At 39.4% G+C, this 19,942-nt stretch overlaps 10 protein-coding genes across 10 annotated transcripts; 4 read left to right on the top strand and 6 right to left on the bottom strand. All coding sequences in view use genetic code 12, as the record gives it.

Annotated features, from left to right (window-relative positions):
- Positions 1-28: 28 nt before the first annotated feature.
- On the bottom strand, positions 29-889 carry CPAR2_211790 (uncharacterized protein; the record flags this gene model as incomplete). The annotated part of the gene is made up of 1 exon (XM_036810135.1): positions 29-889. One exon carries the CDS (start codon positions 887-889, stop codon positions 29-31), a length of 861 nt encoding a protein of 286 aa, XP_036666702.1.
- An 897-nt stretch (positions 890-1,786) lies between these two features.
- On the bottom strand, positions 1,787-4,522 carry NSP1 (FG-nucleoporin; the record flags this gene model as incomplete). The annotated part of the gene is made up of 1 exon (XM_036810136.1): positions 1,787-4,522. One exon carries the CDS (start codon positions 4,520-4,522, stop codon positions 1,787-1,789), a length of 2,736 nt encoding a protein of 911 aa, XP_036666703.1.
- A 572-nt stretch (positions 4,523-5,094) lies between these two features.
- Positions 5,095-5,841, bottom strand: GPM1 (phosphoglycerate mutase; the record flags this gene model as incomplete). Its single annotated transcript, XM_036810137.1, has 1 exon — positions 5,095-5,841. One exon carries the CDS (start codon positions 5,839-5,841, stop codon positions 5,095-5,097), a length of 747 nt encoding a protein of 248 aa, XP_036666704.1.
- Positions 5,842-6,190: 349 nt separating this feature from the next.
- On the bottom strand, positions 6,191-6,910 carry CPAR2_211820 (uncharacterized protein; the record flags this gene model as incomplete). Its single annotated transcript, XM_036810138.1, has 1 exon — positions 6,191-6,910. One exon carries the CDS (start codon positions 6,908-6,910, stop codon positions 6,191-6,193), a length of 720 nt encoding a protein of 239 aa, XP_036666705.1.
- Positions 6,911-7,063: 153 nt separating this feature from the next.
- On the bottom strand, positions 7,064-8,374 carry AVT7 (Avt7p; the record flags this gene model as incomplete). The annotated part of the gene is made up of 1 exon (XM_036810139.1): positions 7,064-8,374. The coding sequence occupies one exon, from the start codon at positions 8,372-8,374 to the stop codon at positions 7,064-7,066; it is 1,311 nt and encodes a 436-aa protein (XP_036666706.1).
- A 1,151-nt stretch (positions 8,375-9,525) lies between these two features.
- On the top strand, positions 9,526-10,725 carry HOG1 (mitogen-activated protein kinase; the record flags this gene model as incomplete). The annotated part of the gene is made up of 1 exon (XM_036810140.1): positions 9,526-10,725. The coding sequence occupies one exon, from the start codon at positions 9,526-9,528 to the stop codon at positions 10,723-10,725; it is 1,200 nt and encodes a 399-aa protein (XP_036666707.1).
- A 160-nt stretch (positions 10,726-10,885) lies between these two features.
- On the top strand, positions 10,886-12,634 carry CPAR2_211850 (uncharacterized protein; the record flags this gene model as incomplete). The annotated part of the gene is made up of 1 exon (XM_036810141.1): positions 10,886-12,634. The coding sequence occupies one exon, from the start codon at positions 10,886-10,888 to the stop codon at positions 12,632-12,634; it is 1,749 nt and encodes a 582-aa protein (XP_036666708.1).
- Positions 12,635-13,498: 864 nt separating this feature from the next.
- On the top strand, positions 13,499-15,157 carry PGA17 (Pga17p; the record flags this gene model as incomplete). The annotated part of the gene is made up of 1 exon (XM_036810142.1): positions 13,499-15,157. One exon carries the CDS (start codon positions 13,499-13,501, stop codon positions 15,155-15,157), a length of 1,659 nt encoding a protein of 552 aa, XP_036666709.1.
- Positions 15,158-15,429: 272 nt separating this feature from the next.
- CPAR2_211870 (AMP deaminase) lies at positions 15,430-17,706 on the top strand (the record flags this gene model as incomplete). Its single annotated transcript, XM_036810143.1, has 1 exon — positions 15,430-17,706. One exon carries the CDS (start codon positions 15,430-15,432, stop codon positions 17,704-17,706), a length of 2,277 nt encoding a protein of 758 aa, XP_036666710.1.
- A 105-nt stretch (positions 17,707-17,811) lies between these two features.
- Positions 17,812-19,704, bottom strand: BMT8 (Bmt8p; the record flags this gene model as incomplete). Its single annotated transcript, XM_036810144.1, has 1 exon — positions 17,812-19,704. The coding sequence occupies one exon, from the start codon at positions 19,702-19,704 to the stop codon at positions 17,812-17,814; it is 1,893 nt and encodes a 630-aa protein (XP_036666711.1).
- Positions 19,705-19,942: the final 238 nt, after the last annotated feature.

Genomic DNA, 19,942 nt, shown 5'->3' on the forward strand with positions numbered 1-19,942 from the left:
AACTAGACAAACTATACATTATCATAGACTACTCTTTCTTGACTTCGTCATCCTTAACACGTCTACCTCTACCCAATTTATCATAAACGATAGATTGTCCCAACAAGATGGAGTTCATAATCAAAGACGTAGTATAACCTGCAACCAAAATCTTTTCATCCACAGTGTTTTTGTTTCTCTTAGCCTTAGATGAGTAGTCAGTGTATGAAGTATACACTCTAATGATAGAGCCAAGTACATTGGCTCTTAAAACAACATCGCTCAAGTGGCTAACAGTTTGTAATCTGTGATTGGTTTTGATTTGAGGAATCTTGGAGATGATTGAGATTGGAATGTTCAAGATTTCTAACGCAGAAATGAGGCTGGATGGAGCAATTTTGGTGAAAAAGATCACAGAACCAGCCATAATCAAGAGTGGCTGGGCCAAGCCATCGGTTAATTCCTTAATAGCCTCGGATAATGGTAACTTGGACACGTTATCAATCTCATCATTGGCTCTCAATCTGTAATACTTGGTCAACAAGATAATGATGGCATTTTGTATACCCAAAAGCAAGCTCTCACCATAATTGATGAAGGGAATACCGTTGTGCGAATTGAATGAAACATGAACCAAACTGTTCAAAGTGTCAATGGTCAAACTTTGCAAGGACAAACCTTTAGCAACACGAACACGATCAGCTTCTGTCTTGATCAACAACTTACGAATTTGTGGAATTCTGATAAATGATGACACACCAACAGTCGATGCACTTAATAAAGCTGCCAATACTTTTCCGTATCCAATAGCCTTGACTTGAGACCAAGCCATTTGCAAGACAATTTTGTTGTTTGTGTCAGGGTCCTTCAAAAGATCGAGGAGTAACCAAAGCGGATTGGGAGGTGCCATTGTTGTAAGTAAAGCAAAATTGTGTATTTGACGTCGATTAAAAGAACAAGGATTTTGAGTAGTAAAAACTCTAAAGTAGTACAGATGTGAAGTTGTGGCTGATACAGGGGGGGAAACGTTATATGTCAGCACTGGTGTTAGCTATCAGGGCGAAACAAATAGATAAATTCTCAGCAAATATGAAAACCTTTTTTGATGTACGTATACTCAATTGATTAGACCAAAAGAATGGGAAGACAATCTGAATTGGTTTTATAAAAAAATCAGATGGTAATGGTTAAATTAAATATTAAAGAAAATTATCACAGACTAAAATTGATTGTTCAGATTTTTTGGTGGAGTAAAAATAAAAAAATTGAATTTACACAAAGACAATAGTATTCGTAACCTTTTTCCGTTTTGAGCAAACAGAGAATATTACTAAAGAACCAATGTTTGCATAGTTGACACAACTCAGTTTCAATAAACGCAAAATTCCCATTGCTTATATCAGGGAGACCTCAGCATCAACCCAAAGTGAAAACAATTCACCTACATGCTAAAAGATGAGGAAAGAAAAAGAAATTGCGCTTTTCTAGTCGTGTGAATAGGTTTGCTACCCCGCCAAAACAGTGGAAAATGAATGAAAAAGTTGCAATTTTTCGTGCAACACATTCCGCGGTATTACCAATTATTCACATGCAAACACTACCCATTACGTGTATGAGCTCTCCCCCCCCCCCTCAGTCAGAGTAATTAAGACACGGGCAACGCTATTATATGCAAGGGGCGAGATCTTCCGCCCTAGTACACATATAGCATTAAGCGGTCCTAAACTTCTTGAGAACATTTTAACAGATAAAAGAAAAGACAAAGCTTCATAATGAGCTACATTTTATGCAAACCACTATATCTCCCCTACTTAACTTTTGCAAGCTTCTTTTTCAACACCGCTTCAGCATTCTCAATGAATTTCAAGTTTTCTAAATGAAGATTCAACAATTGAATGATTTCTTCAATCGATCTGTCATAACCGTCACTATTCTTATCTTGATCCTTGCTATCACCACCAGCTTTCCCTTCTTTGTTGTTTTTGGCATCAGAAATTGTGAGGTTCTTGGCCAAACTCTTGTTAAAAATGTTTCCTATCGAGTTGACCTCTGTTATTAAAGTGTTCAAGTTTTCACCCAATGTATCTAATCTCTCATCCAAAAGTTCGGCATTGTAGTATGCTTTCTCACGTAATTTATCAGTCAAGCTGACACTGGTTGGAACAAGGGGCTGCAATTGCTGTTGTTGGTGTTGTGTATCATCACGTGTGGTCAACGCTGAACTTGACGCACTAACACCAGCAGTATGTGTACTTGTATTAGCGCCTCCTGTGATTGCAGGAACATTACCACTTGATATCGCACCGGAGTTATTGTTTACCTCTATGTTGCTCAACAAGATATCCGTTTGTTGCTCGTAATTGTCCAAGACTTTCTCCAACTCATCTTGTTGATTTTCAACAAAACGTAATTGTTGATCAATCTTGGACTCCAACGCTTGCACTTCAATTGATTCCTGATTCAATTTGGTAATTGCGTCACCACTTTCAACTAATTTCAAGTCCCATGTCTTAACCTTGTCTGTGTACGTGTGGAACAACTTTGCAGTGGAGCTCAATTGTTTTGACCACTTTAAGATTAAATCGTCCAAATTTTTGTTATCGATTGATACCGGGATTGGTTGAATCTTGGTGGGTTTCAAATTGGGCTGAGATGTATCAGAAGTTGATGTTGTTGTTGAAGATGATGGGGGAGCAATCTTAGCGGCATCTATTTCCTTTTTGGTCTCACCTTCATCTTTTTTTGCACCAAATGAGAATCCACCGGTTTGTTTGTCCTTATCTTCATCTTTCTTAGCTCCGAAAGAGAACCCTCCAGCTGGTTTGTCCTTATCTTCATCCTTCTTAGCGCCAAATGAGAATCCACCGGTTTGTTTGTCCTTATCTTCATCCTTCTTAGCTCCGAAAGAGAACCCTCCAGCTGGTTTGTCCTTATCTTCATCCTTCTTAGCGCCAAATGAGAATCCACCGGTTTGTTTGTCCTTATCTTCATCCTTCTTAGCTCCGAAAGAGAACCCTCCAGCTGGTTTGTCCTTATCTTCATCCTTCTTAGCGCCAAAGGAGAACCCTCCAGCTGATTTGTCCTTATCTTCATCTTTCTTAGTTCCAAAAGAGAACCCTCCAGCTGGTTTGTCCTTATCTTCATCCTTCTTGGCGCCAAAAGAGAACCCTCCAGTTTGTTTGTCCTTACCATCGTCTTTGTTGGCTCCGAAAGAGAACCCTCCAGCTGGTTTGTCCTTATCTTCATCTTTCTTAGCGCCAAAGGAGAACCCTCCAGTTTGTTTGTCCTTACCATCGTCTTTGTTGGCTCCGAAAGAGAACCCTCCAGCTGGTTTGTCCTTATCTTCATCTTTCTTAGCGCCAAAGGAGAACCCTCCAGTTTGTTTGTCCTTACCATCGTCTTTGTTGGCTCCGAAAGAGAACCCTCCAGTTGGTTTCTCATCCTTCTTGGCGGGCTCATCAGTTTTCTTAGCACCGAAAGAGAAACCACCGGCAGCAGGTTTGCCACCACTAGTACCAAATAACGACCCTGATGCTGGCTTGTCCTTCACTTCGTCTTTTTTACCGAACAGAAAGCTTGCACCACTCATTGGTTTCTCAGTAGTGTCACCCTTCTTAGCTCCAAATCCAAACAACGTACTACCAGGCTTGGGTGAAGCAGTTCCCCCAATCGACATTGGCGATTGTGACATTTTTTCTGCTTCATTGTTTGCAGCAGTACCGAAAGGAGAGCTAGCTTTAGGCTGTTGCAGACCTGGGAATTGAAAATCGCTAGTGCTTGTAGAAGTCGGAGCTGCACGTGAGGATTCATCTTTCTTTGCATCAAAGAGATTTGTTGGAGCCGTAGGTGTTTCTTTCTTTTCACCCACTGAAAAAGCTCCGCCAGCACCGGATCCGGTTTGAGTTGGCCCAAAAACATTCAGAGAGGAGTTAGAGGTCCCGAATCCAAAAGCAGGTTTCTTTTCCTGGCTGTCGTCCTTTTTTTGCCCAAATACTCCACCAAAAGTATTCGATGGCGTAGACAGTTGTGGATTAGTAAAGGATCCAAAGCCCGATGTAGTTTGTTGTTGCTGTTGTTGTGGCGCAATTGAATGGCCCGAATTGCTTACACCGAATATCCCTCCAGTATTGCTGGCTCCGCCTGTGTTTGATGTGGCTGCAGGAGACTCATCTTTTTTGCCAAAAGTGAATCCACCTGCACTTGTAGCATTTGCATTAGATCCCGTCTGCCCAAAAGTCGAGGCTTGATTAGAAGTCGTTTGGCTCTTGTTTGCGTCAGTATTTGCTCCAAAAGCAGATCCAAACCCTGTAGTTTTGGGAGCACCAAAAAGACTTGAAGATGGTTGTGATTGTTGATTGTTGGAACCTGCACCGAAGGAAAATCCTCCACTGGGTTTGGCATTCTGTCCGAATGCATTCGTTGTTGGATTTGTATTGCTCGACCCAAAACTAAACGTGGTGTTCTGCGATGCATTGTTGTTATTGTTGGCGTTTCCACCAAAAGCATTACCTTGAGTGTTGGATGAGTTGTTGTTTCCAAACATGTCGATTTTAAGATCAAAATATACAACGATTGATGGCAAGGTGAAGTGATCAAGTATATGGACAATTGTGTATTGTCTTGATCAACCGATTTCTTATACAGCAAGGGATTAAAGTTCTTAAATACTTCGGCTCTTTTTATTTTATTTTTCTTTGATGGCTTTCTCTCTCGCCTTGCAAGATGTTGAGATACTACAATTCAAAAAGGGAGTCAAGGTGACTCACGAGAAGTGTCTTGTATGTAATTCAAAATTTACTCCCACTCTACATACTGTTATATGATGAAATCTGATACATGTGTCACGCACTGATATAGCCAAGGTTAAAGAGTGTGGAAAACGGTAGCTTCGATAAGTATAAAAGCGAAGTGGCGCAAGCGCACATTTCTATTAATTTTGAGGAAGTAAGCTTCTTACAGATCAAGGCCGTTTAGGGAATGATAAGCGGTTACAAGTACATAGTCTACCCACTGGAGTTGTAGACTTGGCTGTAGGATTTCAACACAAGACTACATTACAACCGAATATTATTAAACAATCAAGCGTATATTACCTTTCCAGCTTTATATTGCTATTTACTTTTTGGTACCTTGTGCAGCGACAGCGGCAGCACCTGCAGCAGCAGCTTCTGGGTCCAAATAGTAGGCTGGCTTGGTTGGCTTCAATTTTTCATCCAATTCGTAAACCAATGGGATACCAGTTGGGATGTTCAAGCCAGCAATTTCTTCGTCAGAAATGTTGTCCAAGTGCTTAACCAAAGCTCTCAATGAGTTACCATGAGCAGCGACAATGACAACTTTACCGTCCAACAAATCAGCAGCAATTTCATCTTGCCAGTATGGAATCAATCTGTCAATGACTAACTTCAATGACTCAGTATGTGGAACGACGGATGGGTCAAGATCAGCATATCTTCTTTCTCCAACTTGTGAGTACTTGTTGTCAGCTGAAATTGGTGGTGGTGGGACATCGAATGATCTTCTCCAAGTTTGGAACTTCTCTTTACCGTACTGTTCCAATGTTTCCGCCTTGTCTTTACCTTGCAAGTCACCATAGTGTCTTTCATTCAATCTCCATGATCTCTTGACAGGAAGCCATAATTGGTCGGCTTCTTCTAATGCAATATCAGCTGTTTGAATAGCTCTGGATAAAAGAGAGGTGTGCAAAACGTCACCTTTAATACCAGCTTCCTTGATCAATTCACCAGCTCTTTTGGCTTCCTTTCTACCAGTTTCTGACAATTTAACATCGACCCAACCAGTGAACAAGTTTTTTTCGTTCCAATCGGATTGACCGTGTCTAATTAAAACTAACTTTGGCATTCTTAGATATCAATTGGGTGTTTATTCTTTCAGGAAATATGGTTGTGGAAAGATTGAAAGGAACAAGAGAAAGAAAGAAAGAAAATGAAAGTTGTGTGGAAAATTTATAGAATGACAATTTTGGCACTCTGAATCGAGAGTGCCCCGGATGAAATTGGATTAAAAAGAGAGGAAAAAGAAAAAAAATAGATTGAAAAATGTGTGGCTGTCAAAAGTATGTGTATTAGCATAGGATTATTCCCGACCGAGAATAGCTGCAATTACCAATTTACAGACGTACCTTTAGAAAGGAAGATATCCATAACCAGATCCTTCACTATACACACGATAACTATATTTCGTCTTACCTTCAACCACCAAATTGAATGTTATTTTGATGCTCTGCTGCTGTCAAGTTCTTATGATCTGCTGGATTGGCAGCCAGTTCGTAAATCGTAATCACTGGATCTTTATTCAATTCGGTAAACTCTCCTCTCAACTCGATTGAATGGATACGACATTGATCCTCACTTTCATCGTATATGTCGGCAATAAAAATTGTCAACTGTTGCACACCAGTAAACTTGTGTCGCTGAAGGAAATGCTCCACAAAATCATTGTCAGATTCAACGATATCCTCAGATTCGTCAACGTCATCAGCAACTCCCACTTGAGGGTGGGTGATCGTTTGCACTGGTTTCTTCAGTTCAATATTATCAAAATCAATCATCTTGTCGTTTTTGAATAGTCTGATTGTTTTGGGGCAGTAGGAACTGCCATTGGTGCGAAGTATTAATGAGTACAATTTGACACTGCCATTTAAGAAGGGGATATTAATAATTAGCTGCTCGTCACAATCAGATTTAATGGTTGGGCGAATCTCATATTTTTTATCTGGAGTCTTGAATATTTTTGCAAGGTCATCGGGTTGATTTGCCATGTTTAGTGCTGACACTTTAAACGTGTCGATTTTGGAATTGAGCGATTGGGATGATGAGGTAGGGATAGGTGCGACATGATCATGATCATGATCATGATTGTGGTTGCCGTGGCTACCAGAGCCATGATGATGTTCGTGTTCGCAAGACATCTGGGGGAGGGGTAATAAGAGGATGATGATCTTGTGGTGCTCTCACACTTTTGGATTTTTTCCTTGCTGAGACTTGATTTCATGGTCACGAACATAACAACTTCTTCAATTAGTTGTAGCTCTTTCCAATTCATATATTATCTATCACCGATATCACAATGCTAAACTACTGTACAAACAAACAATCATGACAGCCACTCCCCAGATGGTCAATCCAAGCGATAAGTATTTGAAAATCTTTTCTAAAGTGCTTGGATCATCCAGTTCCGAACCAATGAGTTTGTACCCGAACAAACCTGGTAAAATAAAGGAAATAGAGGTTGAGCCAGTGGCCCCGACTATGGCCAACACAAATGCAAACGATTTCAATGTAATGGCAAGTGTATATGCTGTAATCAAAAGTAAAATAGTAAGTACAACAAAGGTTTTATGCGTGAATGGAACCACATGTAAGTTAGTTTGTTCTTCCGTGTCTCCTTCATCGCCACCTTGAATCAACAGGGTCGTTTCGTTTACCTCTTCGGATTTCTCTTGCAATCCCTTCTTTGCAGAGTAGTAAATATTGTTGAAAGATATTCTTGCGGGGTAAAACATCAAAGGGAATGAAAAAAGAACCATAAAGACAATGCAGAATCTCCCCAACAAAGTGGCAGCACCATTAGGATACGACAAAATAACGTTTCCATTGACACTAGATCCAAAAGTCAAGTAGCCGGCAAGTCCAACTCCAATAAACAACACACTTGATAGAATGATGGCAAAGTTGATCAAACGAGTCAAGTTGGTCAACGATTTGTCTTTTGCTTCGTTGATTATGGAAAACATATTTTGTTGCCCACTGAAGGCGAAAACAATAATTGAAAATGTGCTAAACACCCCGGTGATGCTGGATGGGAAGTACTCGATAATGCCCGAACGGGGAATATCATGAATGAAGAAATGGGCAACAACGAGAAGTGATATGTACAATATGGCAATTAAAGCCAAAATCGAGGTATATCTCAAAGCATCAAGTTTTTTTGCAAATGATAATGGCACTGTGAAAAGTGCCGAAACCAACAACCAAAATGTTCTGTAGTGTTTCTCTTCCACGTATGGTACATCAGATATTATTGTAGGCATCAAGTCACCAATAAGGACCAAGTACGAAATAGCGCAACCAAAACATTGAATCGCAATAGCAATATCAAATATGACCGACAATTGTGGATACGTGATTAAACACAATCCAAAAAAATTTGCATGCCCACTAGCAATGTAGCGTGAGACGTAAGCTTGTATAAACAATCCAAAGCCCGACGTCAAGGCAGCAAGTATGATTATAAAAGTTCCAAAAATTGTTCCATCTGTGGCGTATGCCAATGGCATGGATAACAATCCAGCTCCGATAATTGTCTTTGTTAAATTGATTGCTGAGGAGATGTTGGATGCACCACCACTACTTCTATTGTCTATAGATGGCATATCTTAAGAGAGGTTTGCTTTAGCAGTGGTTGGAGGAAGAACAGATGATGATGATGATGGATAGGAGAGTCAAATTCCATTAGTAAATGACGTAAATAAAAGAAATTTTAGAAACGGCGCGAAATTTCCTAATTTGAAAAGCAATTGAATGAAAGGGAAATCAATGCTCGCGGAAGCAAAAAAAAACACACGTACCAACTAACGGCTTTTTAAGATCATTGCGACTGAAAAACTACACTGCTTTGATTGTTACCGTCAGCGAGTATCGTTTCTTGCACCGTATGTGGTAATGTCCAAGAAATGCTCCTCTCTAAGACTTTGCGCTACCGATGTATAACAAAGACATGGAAGTGACACTTCAGAAGTGCAACGAGCCTTAAAATGCTCGTTAGAGGAGGCTCGTCAGTTTACACACTCTCAGCCCAAACATTTGATTGTTATGACCAACATATTTGCAGTTGTTTATCTTGTGACTTTTGCTCTATTTTGTTGCAAAATATCTCAATTGAGATAACCATTCCAGGGATTATAGACACCTCAGTTCACAAGTACTTCCAAACAGGACACTACATCAACAGCTTTCAAGATTGGCTCTGGACACATTCAATACCTCTTACAACATTCCCACCGTAAAATTTTGCAGCTTTCTCACAAATAGCAACCATAACTTTACACAAAAAAATAACAAATTTCTCTCTCCATTACTTCGGTTGAACCATTTCAACACATTCTTGCAGGTACATACGATGTAAGGTGCTTAAATGACTACGGTTTCAAAAAAAAGTTTGTCGGCTCAATTAAACACTTTCCCCGTATGTGGCTACGTCAATGATGAAAGATGTTGCCTTTGTTGATGGCAAATTAGGACAAGAATAACATAGTGCATAAATCTTCGCTTTACATTGCAAAATATATCTCGAACGGAAAAAAAAAATATTAAAAAAATAACCGTTCAATTTTTTTGTTTACGCCAGTGCTTTTAATAGATTGAAAGTAAACCATCAATCAAATTCATACTAAGCTTGCTATCGTTTTGATATTGCCCCGAACCGACAACGAAGCTAAAATATCTATTTACCCGTTAATCAATAAGGTCGCTCAAACTTGACATATCACATTCCCTCGACTTAACAAAGACAAGCATACTCATCATGTCGTCAGATGGAGAATTTACCAGAACTCAGATTTTTGGTACCGTATTTGAAATAACCAACAGATACACCGACTTAAACCCCGTTGGTATGGGTGCTTTTGGTTTGGTTTGTTCTGCTGTTGACAAATTGACTGGGCAAAATGTTGCCGTTAAAAAGATTATGAAGCCGTTTTCTACATCAGTTTTGGCGAAAAGAACTTATAGAGAATTGAAGTTGTTGAAGCATTTGAGGCACGAAAATTTGATAACCTTGGATGATATATTCATTTCCCCCTTGGAAGATATTTACTTTGTTAACGAGTTGCAAGGTACTGATTTACATCGATTGTTGACTTCGAGACCATTGGAGAAACAATTTATACAATACTTTACGTACCAGATATTGAGAGGTATGAAGTATATACATTCTGCAGGAGTTATTCATCGTGATTTGAAACCATCGAATATTTTAATCAATGAAAATTGTGATTTGAAAATTTGTGATTTTGGTTTGGCTAGAATTCAAGACCCTCAAATGACTGGTTATGTGTCCACCAGGTACTACCGTGCACCTGAAATTATGTTGACTTGGCAAAAATACGATACTGAGGTTGATATTTGGTCTGTTGGTTGTATATTATCTGAGATGATTGAAGGGAAACCTTTGTTTCCAGGGAAAGATCATGTTCATCAATTCTCCATCATAACGGAATTATTGGGAAGTCCCCCGGCTGATGTGATTGACACTATTTGCTCTGAAAACACATTGAGATTTGTACAATCATTACCACACAGAGATCCCATCCCATTTAGTGAAAGGTTTGCCTCTTGCACACACGTTGAGCCCGAAGCTATTGACTTATTATCCAAAATGTTGGTATTTGATCCAAAAAAGAGAATTAGCGCCGCTGAGGCTTTGACTCACCCATACATGGAACCATATCACGACCCCACTGATGAGCCTGTTTGTGAAACAAAGTTCGATTGGAGCTTCAATGATGCAGACTTGCCGGTTGATAACTGGAGGGTGATGATGTACAGGGAAATCTTAGATTTCCATCAAAGTATTGGAGTTGGTGGTAGTGGTCTCGATTATCAACAACAACAAGTTGCTGACGCGGATGGAAACACCGATAAGTTGGAGGAATTGAATAGGCAACAGCAACAGCAACAGCAACAGCAACAGCAACAGCAATATGTTCAAGAGCAACAAACTTAGAGTTTGTTTTGTTTGTACTTTGGGTTTTAGATTACCGTAGAGTTTGAATGAGTTTATGCTTTGTGTAAGTTAATATACAAAACTTTTATACTATGTGCGCACCCTTTTGAGTGATTTTTGTTGACCTTTTTCTCCGAAATCAAATACTAGCTCCCCAACGATGTCAACCATGGGTCAGGGCAATTCGAGTCATGGACAAACTTACAAGAAGCAATTACACGATAGCCTATCAATTTCATTGAGCTATTTGGAAGTGGAAGCCGATGGCTCTCAAGTATGCGAATTGACTTTTAAAAACACTTCGAAGAAAAATCTTACACTCAATCCAGTACAATCAACCGCGATAGAATCAAACACAGAAGTGCAATCAAGTTGGCTACCGAGTTTCTTCAAGCTGTCAGGAAAGACCGAAGAGCAAACAGAACTAGTTACTCTGACCAAAGATGAGCCAATAACTTTGTTTTTGGGCCACTTGCAATTGTTTGGCTACCTTGTCTTGAACTACAAATTTCCAATAGATACTAGCTCGTTGGATATGAATCGACATCAGCAGTGGTGGAACAATGTGGAATACTTAAACCAGTACTGGCATGACGAAGAGGCAGAAGGAGAAGGAGATGGAAACGATCCACATGTAATCGTTGAAAACACCCCATTCGTTGCAGAACAAATCAAGTCAAAGATAACTATTGGTGGTCACTTGGGCGGTGTCAAAGATTTGATAGTTGGTGAACACGACTCAAAGTCACTTGATGTTAATCCGACGTTATTACACGATTTGGTCAATGTGTTTGACTCATACCCCGCAGGCACCTCAACTCTTCCTTTGATAGATTTGACGGACTCAATTTTACCAATATATACAACTCCACAATCGCTTTTGTTTTCTGACTTGAATATACCAAAGAATTCGTCAAAAACATTCAAATTCAGTGCACCGGTGAATAGTAAACTACCACCTAGTTACAACACGAGACTGACGGGACCAGCATGTGATCAAGGCTGGGTTAGTATAAGATATTCCCTTGCTGTAAGCTTGCAGGAAAACAATATCATTGAACCTGCGAAAACACTTTATTTCCCCTTTAAAGTTTCCCCACGTAGAGTCGTCACAAATAAGGTAATGCAAAGGCTATACTTTGAGGAGCCCTTGGGATTGGAGAGCAGTTGGAGAATAAAAAGTAAAGAGGAAGAGTCTTTGAGTTCGCCTTCATTGAATGGCACCTCAGCGAAAGCAGATTTTTTGAAAGATCTTTCGGATTTGATCGATTCAGATGTTTACAACATGCCAAAAATATCAACAACAGAGCGAAGAAAGAGCAGTATAAATACGACGCAAAAGGAAGCTTTGGATGAAGGATTGTACACAGCGCAATTGCCATCTAATATGAAAACACTGTATCAGTTGAAGGTCAACGACGATGAAGTGTGCAAGATTTCGATTTCCAAACCTTACTACCACGTGGGCGACGACATTCATTTCAAAATAGAGATGAATTTGAATGATAAAGAGTCACAGGTGATTGGAGTGATTGCATATTTGGAAGCTTATGAAACTTATCATTTGAAAGAGAATGGAGAAAGACAAGTTGTCAACAAGTACGAGGTTTCAGGAAACATAAAGATCAACACTTTGGCAACCATATTGACAAATCAGAAGGACACGAAAAGTGTAGTGTCCGAGTCTATCAACATACCCAAATACTTGACACCACAGTTTCAGAGTAAGTCATTCATGGATTTGACGTATTGGTTAAACTTTCAACTCAATTTCGCCAAGCTTGCCGATGAGGATGTAAGTGCCACCGATCTTGTTTTTAAATCGAATACATTTTTACGATCTGATGCAATTGGAAATACGCAGCACTTTACCGTTCCCATCCACATAATTAGCTCTGGGACAGAGTAAAGTGTCTATAGTAAGATCGATTCATTGCCGTGCACATTGCAGTCAGAAATCAACAAATGTACAGCGAAAGTAAACGGACGGAGAACCACCGTTTCTGGGAACGTTTTACGGAACAACGTCAAAATGCTTTGCTGCAAACAAATGCTGTCACTGGATTTACCAGGCCGAATTATAAGTAATTCTAGATCTTTTTCAAATTTGTAGTGAACAAATTTTCATTTCCCGATTTGTAGATTTTTTTGACTATTTAGTGCAATTTTATTTTGTAGCCAGTGAGGGTGGCGAGCTTGACACATTTACCAATTGTCTTCGACGGAGATAAGTTGGATCAATCCCTTACACAATATTGTACTTTCCAAGTGGCAATTGCTCTTGGTGCAGATAAAACAAAACCAACAGCGGAGGTGTGCGTGGCTGCTTTGGATGTTTGTTGTAAAATTTGTAGTTGAATGTTGAAAAAAATAAAACATTTCCTAATTAGGAAATGAAAGTTTTTTTTTTACTCTAACCATTTTTTGTGTACAGATTTACAACTACAACTGCAATATAAATTTCATCAATCTGCAACAATACTTAATCAGATCTTTTCTCAACTGGGAAATAAAATTAATCATTCTTTGAAAACCAAGTTAGTCTGGAAGGGGAAAGATTTACTACCTTGAGTAATGAGTACAATCCTGCCATTGTTTAAGCCACAACTTCACATTAAAATTGCTCAAGTAAGGGAGCTTTTGTGCATGTGACTGGTTTCTTATAAATGCCATTTGGTGTGCCCTCTCAGTTTCAGCATTTGGGCATGTTTACCACTTTCTTTCACCACACCGTTGCTTCCAATTTACACTCGTTATTAGCAGGGAATTGAAGATGAAGTTTTCTACCATTTTGGCGTCGACTTTGTCGCTTGCTACATTTGTCACAGCACAACCTATTGCACCGGTATCTGAGCAATTGACTGTTAAACTCGAAACCAGAGAAATGGGTGAAAGTATCATTGAAGCTTACCAATTGGAACAAAGAGACATTTCTGATATTATAAGCAGTCTTTATTCGAGTATCAACTTTACTGCCATCATTGATGATATTGATTTTGACGGAATTGCTGAATGGATTAACGGATTGTTGACTGAAAACAACAACATTCAATACTTGGAAAACCTTTTAAACTTTGTTGGTCGTACCAATTTGGTTCCTGTTCTTATTGGCTTTATCGTATCAAATAACGCAACCAGACTGATTGCTTACCAAGCTGTGGTTAGTGCTGTTAACAGCGGTATTGACCCAGAACCTTTGTTTGTCGCATTGAAAGATTCAGGTTTATTGTATACTATTATTGCCGACTTGGTTGAAAATGAAAACACCTTGCCACTTGTCTTTAGAGTTATCACACAGACTCTCAGTGGAATTGACTTTGGTGAGCTCATTAGCCAATTTTTGGCCGGCGGAAGCGCAACTGTTACTTTACAAACGAACTCAAACGGAGGAAGCAACACTGGAGCTCAAGCAGTTCCAACTTTGGTCATTTCCAATCCACTTGGAGGTAGCGGTGACTCAGGAAGCGCCACACCTGCAAACACTCAAGCTACTGGAGGCAACACCCAAGCCTCAAGCTACAGCTCTGTTGATGTAAACTCTATCAACCAATTGATTTCCGATGCTGCTGCTGAAAACACCAACTCCGGTAATGCTGGTGGAAACACTAATATTGCCACTAGTCTCACAAGAACTACCAGCCAGGGTCAAAATCAAGGTCAAAACCAAGGTCAAGGTCAAGCCACCTCATATGATTTGGCAACTTTGACTGGCCCAGCATTCCAATCAGTTCCAACTTCTCAAATCGGACAAGGCCCAACTTCTGTCAACTATGCCTCCCTCACAGCAGTTGCTTCGGCTCTTGGTGGTTCTGCTAAAAAGAGAGATGCCTTGGACGAAGTTTTGGAAATTGTTGCACAAAAGAGAGCAGAAGAGTATGACGAAGCTGTAATTGAAAGTGAGATGGCAAAGAGAGACGGTGTTCAAGATTTGTTGACTACTATTTTCACCGCCATCGCTGAATCAAATTTGATCAATGAAACCATCAACTACTTGCTTACTGATAGTCAATTCGAAGGATCAGTTGTTTTGATTATTAGAGATGTCTTGGCCAGTCTTACACCAGCTACATTTGAATTTAACACTGATAATCCATTGATCGCTGCTATTCAAAACTCAGGTTTGATCCCGGACCTTATCTCCAGAGCTCTCAATGACGATGACTTGAAAGCTTCTCTTCTTAGAGATGTTCGTCAAGTTATTAGTCAAATCAGTTCTTACTTGGGTATCTCCAAAAGAGAAGTATATGACAAGCTTTATGCTAGAGACGAGGAGGTAACTTCAAGTTTCATCAGTATCGTTTCGCAATCCACCATCAATTCTAATGCTTCATCGGTTGCTACTATTGATGCCGCTAACGCTGGATCTCCTGCATCATTAAACTTGGTCAGTGTTGCTCTTGCTGCAATTGGTTTGTCAGCGTTTGTTTTATAAGGGAGCTTGAGATGCAGGGGGGATCCAGTTGGAGATTTTTTTCTGCTTTCAAAGTTCAATATTCGTTTTCTTTTACTTCCATAGATTATACCTCTTTTGATACATTAAGTATAGCTTTTTTTTTTAATTTATTTTAGATACTGTTTTGAGATTAATGTTGTAAATCCAGATTGAATAAATCTTTCAAGTGATTACAGCAATCGAAAGTTTAAATTTCAGTGTGCGAGCCAGATCGAGAGTAGTCCGACACCATTAATTGCCATCAAACATCAATGAGTACCAAATCGAACTTGAGTCTGCAAATGAGAGACCTTCTGTGTAGCTCTCTTCCTGAAGAGCAACAAGATGATGACTACCAACCTAATTATGATGCTGACAGTGATGATGAGGACTTGCCCAAGTCCATCAAATCAGCTCACTACTCTTCATCTCAAGATAAGTTCATGAAAGATCATGATTTGAAGGTAAAAACATTTGAAGCATTGCATGGGAATCAAGGTTCTAAGCCATCCTCACCAGGAGGTGCAAACCTAAGAAGAAGGTCCTCGGTTATCGACATGCCACACAGTTTTCACCCACCCCCATCACAAGCTCCCCATGTGGCAACAAACAGTGATTACATCTTTGGAACGAATGCTTTACCTGAGGAAGTACCTTCCAGTGAGCTTATTCAATTCTATCTGGATGTGAAGGATTGTTTGGACTTGCGTCATAAATACTTGAAACTTTCGTTGCAAATTCCAGAGCTGTTGAATCCCAAAAATAAACCAGACTGGAAAATCTATCCTGCTCCCCCAAAGCCATTTTATAAATCAAAGAACAAATTCAATCAAGTGTTGACAACACCAGACGAGGGTGAAGAATTTGACTTTGGCAAATGTGAAATACCAGACTTGAGTGGAAGTGATTTGTACTTCATATTAAACGATGAAGGGGTTTACGAGGTATATGATCTGTCAAAGAATGAAAAGCTTGTCCAAGTTCCAAATTTACACGAATATTATAACGATTTAGCATTTATTGGTAACATTTCATCTGATGGGCCCACAAAATCCTTTTCTTTCAAAAGGTTGCAATATCTTGAAGCCAAATGGAATATGTACTATTTGTTGAACGAGTTTGAGGAGACAAAGCAGTCGAAAGCAAATCCACATCGTGATTTCTACAATGTAAGGAAGGTCGACACACATATCCATCATTCTGCATGTATGAACCAGAAACACTTGCTTCGTTTTATCAAATACAAACTAAAAACTGAGCCAGATGAGCCAGTGATTTTTCGTGACGGCAAGATCTTAACCTTGGCAGAGGTTTTCCAATCATTGAAATTGTCTGGTTATGATTTGTCAATTGACACGTTGGACATGCACGCACATACAGATACCTTTCATAGGTTTGACAAGTTCAATTTGAAATACAACCCAATTGGTGAATCAAGATTGAGGGAGATTTTCTTGAAAACTGACAACTTTATTGATGGTAGATATTTGGCCGAACTTACAAAACAGGTGATGGAGGATTTGGAAAGTTCCAAGTATCAAATGAATGAGCTCAGAATTTCAATATATGGTCGGTCTATTCACGAATGGGATAAAGTTGCTTCGTGGGTCATTGATAATAAATTGTTTAGTCACAACGTAAGATGGCTCATTCAAGTTCCTAGGTTATATGATATTTACAAAAAGAGTGGAAACGTTCGTTCATTTTCGGATATTGTGAAAAACGTTTTTGAACCGTTATTCGAAGTGTCAAGAAATCCCAAGTCACATCCTAAACTTCACGTGTTTTTACAAAGAGTAGTTGGGTTTGATTCTGTTGACGATGAATCAAAGGCGGACAAGCCTTTACCGCCACACAAGTACCCTTCGGCCATGGAATGGAATTTCACATCCAATCCTCCTTATTCGTACTACATTTACTACTTGTATGCGAATATTGCTAGCTTGAACCACTTGAGATTAAAGAACAAATTTAACACGTTTGTGTTGAGACCCCATTGTGGTGAAGCGGGTGATCCACATCACTTGATCAGTGCCTTTTTGACATCGTATGGAATTTCACATGGAATTTTGTTGCGAAAGCTTCCATTCATCCAGTATTTGTACTACCTTGATCAAGTTGGCCTCGCTATGTCGCCATTATCCAACAATGCATTGTTCCTCACATACGACAAAAATCCATTCTACAACTTTTTCAAAAAGGGGATGAATGTTTCATTATCAACTGATGATCCATTACAGTTTTCATACACAAAGGAGCCATTGATTGAAGAATATTCAGTTGCAGCACAAATTTATAAATTGTCAGGAGTTGACATGTGTGAATTGGCGAAGAACTCGTGTATACAGAGTGGGTGGGAAGCGAAAATCAAAATGCATTGGTTAGGTAAAAATTATATGAAAGGTGGAGTTGAAGGTAATGATATTGAAAAGACCAATGTTCCTGACATTAGAGTTCTTTTCAGAGAAGAAACTTTGAAAAGCGAGCAACATTTGGTACAATATTATAATGAAATGAAGATGAAGTCGAGTAGCGAACAGTCAAGTTAAAATTTTTGAAATTGTCTAAATAATTCTATACAGTATAAAAATACACTAGATGCAACACATATAACAGAGAATGGAAAAAAAAACTGCCCGCAATTTCCTTCTTTTTTACGGCACTCCTCGAAGTCCGTATCTCTGTGCATAGTTGAAATATTCCGCTTTCTTAGGATCTATCACCATCCCGTCAGCGTCTCTTGGAAGAGTTTTAATTTTCTTTAGTTGATGTTCAAGACCGTATCTGGTACAAAATTCAAACGAAGATTGCAAGGCACAGACAAGATTGTCATTAGCATGATGCGTGCTTGCCATCACATCATAATCCAACACTCCCCAATTGATCAATTCTTTGAGTAGGCCCTTAACATTTACTCTGTGTATGGTGTAATCACTGACAGATAAAGTCAAAGTTAAGTAATCATCGATTAAAGCACCCGAAGAGTCTTTATGCGTGATCCATTGCGATATACCATTTGGAATCAAAACACTCGATCGCAAGCAGGAATTCTCTGGATACAACAAGTCCCATCCTGGAACATACATGTTGAACGATAATGAAGAAGATATATGTGTTACCTTGTAGTGGTTTCTCAAATCCTTTCTCTCCTTCACTATCACCACCAAATTGGGTCTGTACATTGAGCTCCCACATCCACAATCGTCGATATGTGCTCTGGCAAACCCCACCCAGATCTCTTTGTTATCCTTGACTGTAACTAAATCGTTCAAGTTTACCAATTGAGTCCCTCCTCTGAAGGGCCCGACTTGATTTTTGGGCGACAACAGTGTGTTGAACCTGTAGTCGTAGGAGCATGAGCCCTGCAAGTCGCACTTCAAAATATCCAAATTCGCCCATCTAAAAACAAAATAAATATGAGAATCGTACCCATCGACCTGACGATCAAGAGGGCTAGTGAAGGGCGTCCAATTTTTTTGTGTTCTTAATCTATAATTCTCAAGTTTAAGCTCAACTCTTTTGCTATTTTTTTGTTCATCAAATTGCCATGGCCAACAAATCGACATCGCACGATAACATCTCTGTGTGGTGACCAACTTTTCATCCTCATCATCATCATACGTGTCCATCTTGCAATTATAGGAGTTATACAAAATCAAAGGTTCGTCGTATCCTCCCTCGTTTTTAATCAAGATTAATCGAGGATCCTCGGGGCCATAGTATTGGTCTTCATTGATTTCAGGGTCTTGCCAAAATGGGATGGGAACAATTTGCGGAAAGTTTAGAATGTGTCGCTCACCAGTTGGAGAATTGTGTGCCTTTGGAAGCAATAATCGAGTACCCACCAACTCATTCCAGTTCTCGTCATACAATTGAGCATAGGATAACGAGAGTATTGGTGAATTTCTTGTTCCCTTTGGGCTGTACATTATTCGAGACACCATATAGTGAACTCCATAATCCTTCAACCAGACAGAGCTCCCAGCTAAACGAAACCAAAACTTATCCACCACATTTAGATCCAATTGTAATCTTAACTCTGGAAGTATGATTTTTTTCAAACCAGCTAAGTAGGCGCTTTCCCCGGATTCAATGTCGTTAAGGACATTCTGTAAAACTTCTCGCAAGGGGGTCTTCATATTCACCGCTTTGCTAATCATTACCAGTGAATTCAATTGTAACCGGTTACACTGCTCAAGGTTTAAGTTTATGTTTTCTGTCAAGGTGTATGTAGTAAAATCATACTTCGTGTATTTGAGTTTGTGAAGCTCCTTACCAGGGTCAATGTCCACAGCCTGGTTAAATTCGGTCGATCCCAGTAGATGGTATCTCAAGAAATCCTCGTTCTGTTTAACAAATTGAGTTAGGTCTTTTTCATTTTTGAACAAGTCTTTGGGGATGAGTACCTCGTTTTTGTTGAGTCTAGCTTGGTCATTGTTTTTGAAGAGTAAGAATATCTGGAATAACAGGAGTGCAACAAGGGTTGCTGTTAGCAAGTAAACTAATGGTTTTCGTATGATTCTTTTGAGTGCCATTTGTGTATTCATGTTGAAAGCAGAAGGCTTGTTAGTCAAGGATTTCAAACATTGAAGTTGAAGTATAAAGTAAGTGGTGGCTGGACAACAACAGTTTTATATTGTTTTTTGTTCTTTTTTGGTGGCCGAAGGCAGATCTTTCGCTGTAGATCAATCACATATTTACAAATCTAAAATTAAATAATGCGCAAGATTGTGTTTACAGATTCAATTTCTCCATTGCAACAATGCCATACTTCGAATTCTAGAA

This window comes from Candida parapsilosis, contig 005809, assembly GCF_000182765.1.
Source record: "Candida parapsilosis strain CDC317 annotated contig 005809".
NCBI classification, from domain to species: Eukaryota; Fungi; Ascomycota; class Pichiomycetes; order Serinales; family Debaryomycetaceae; genus Lodderomyces; species Lodderomyces parapsilosis.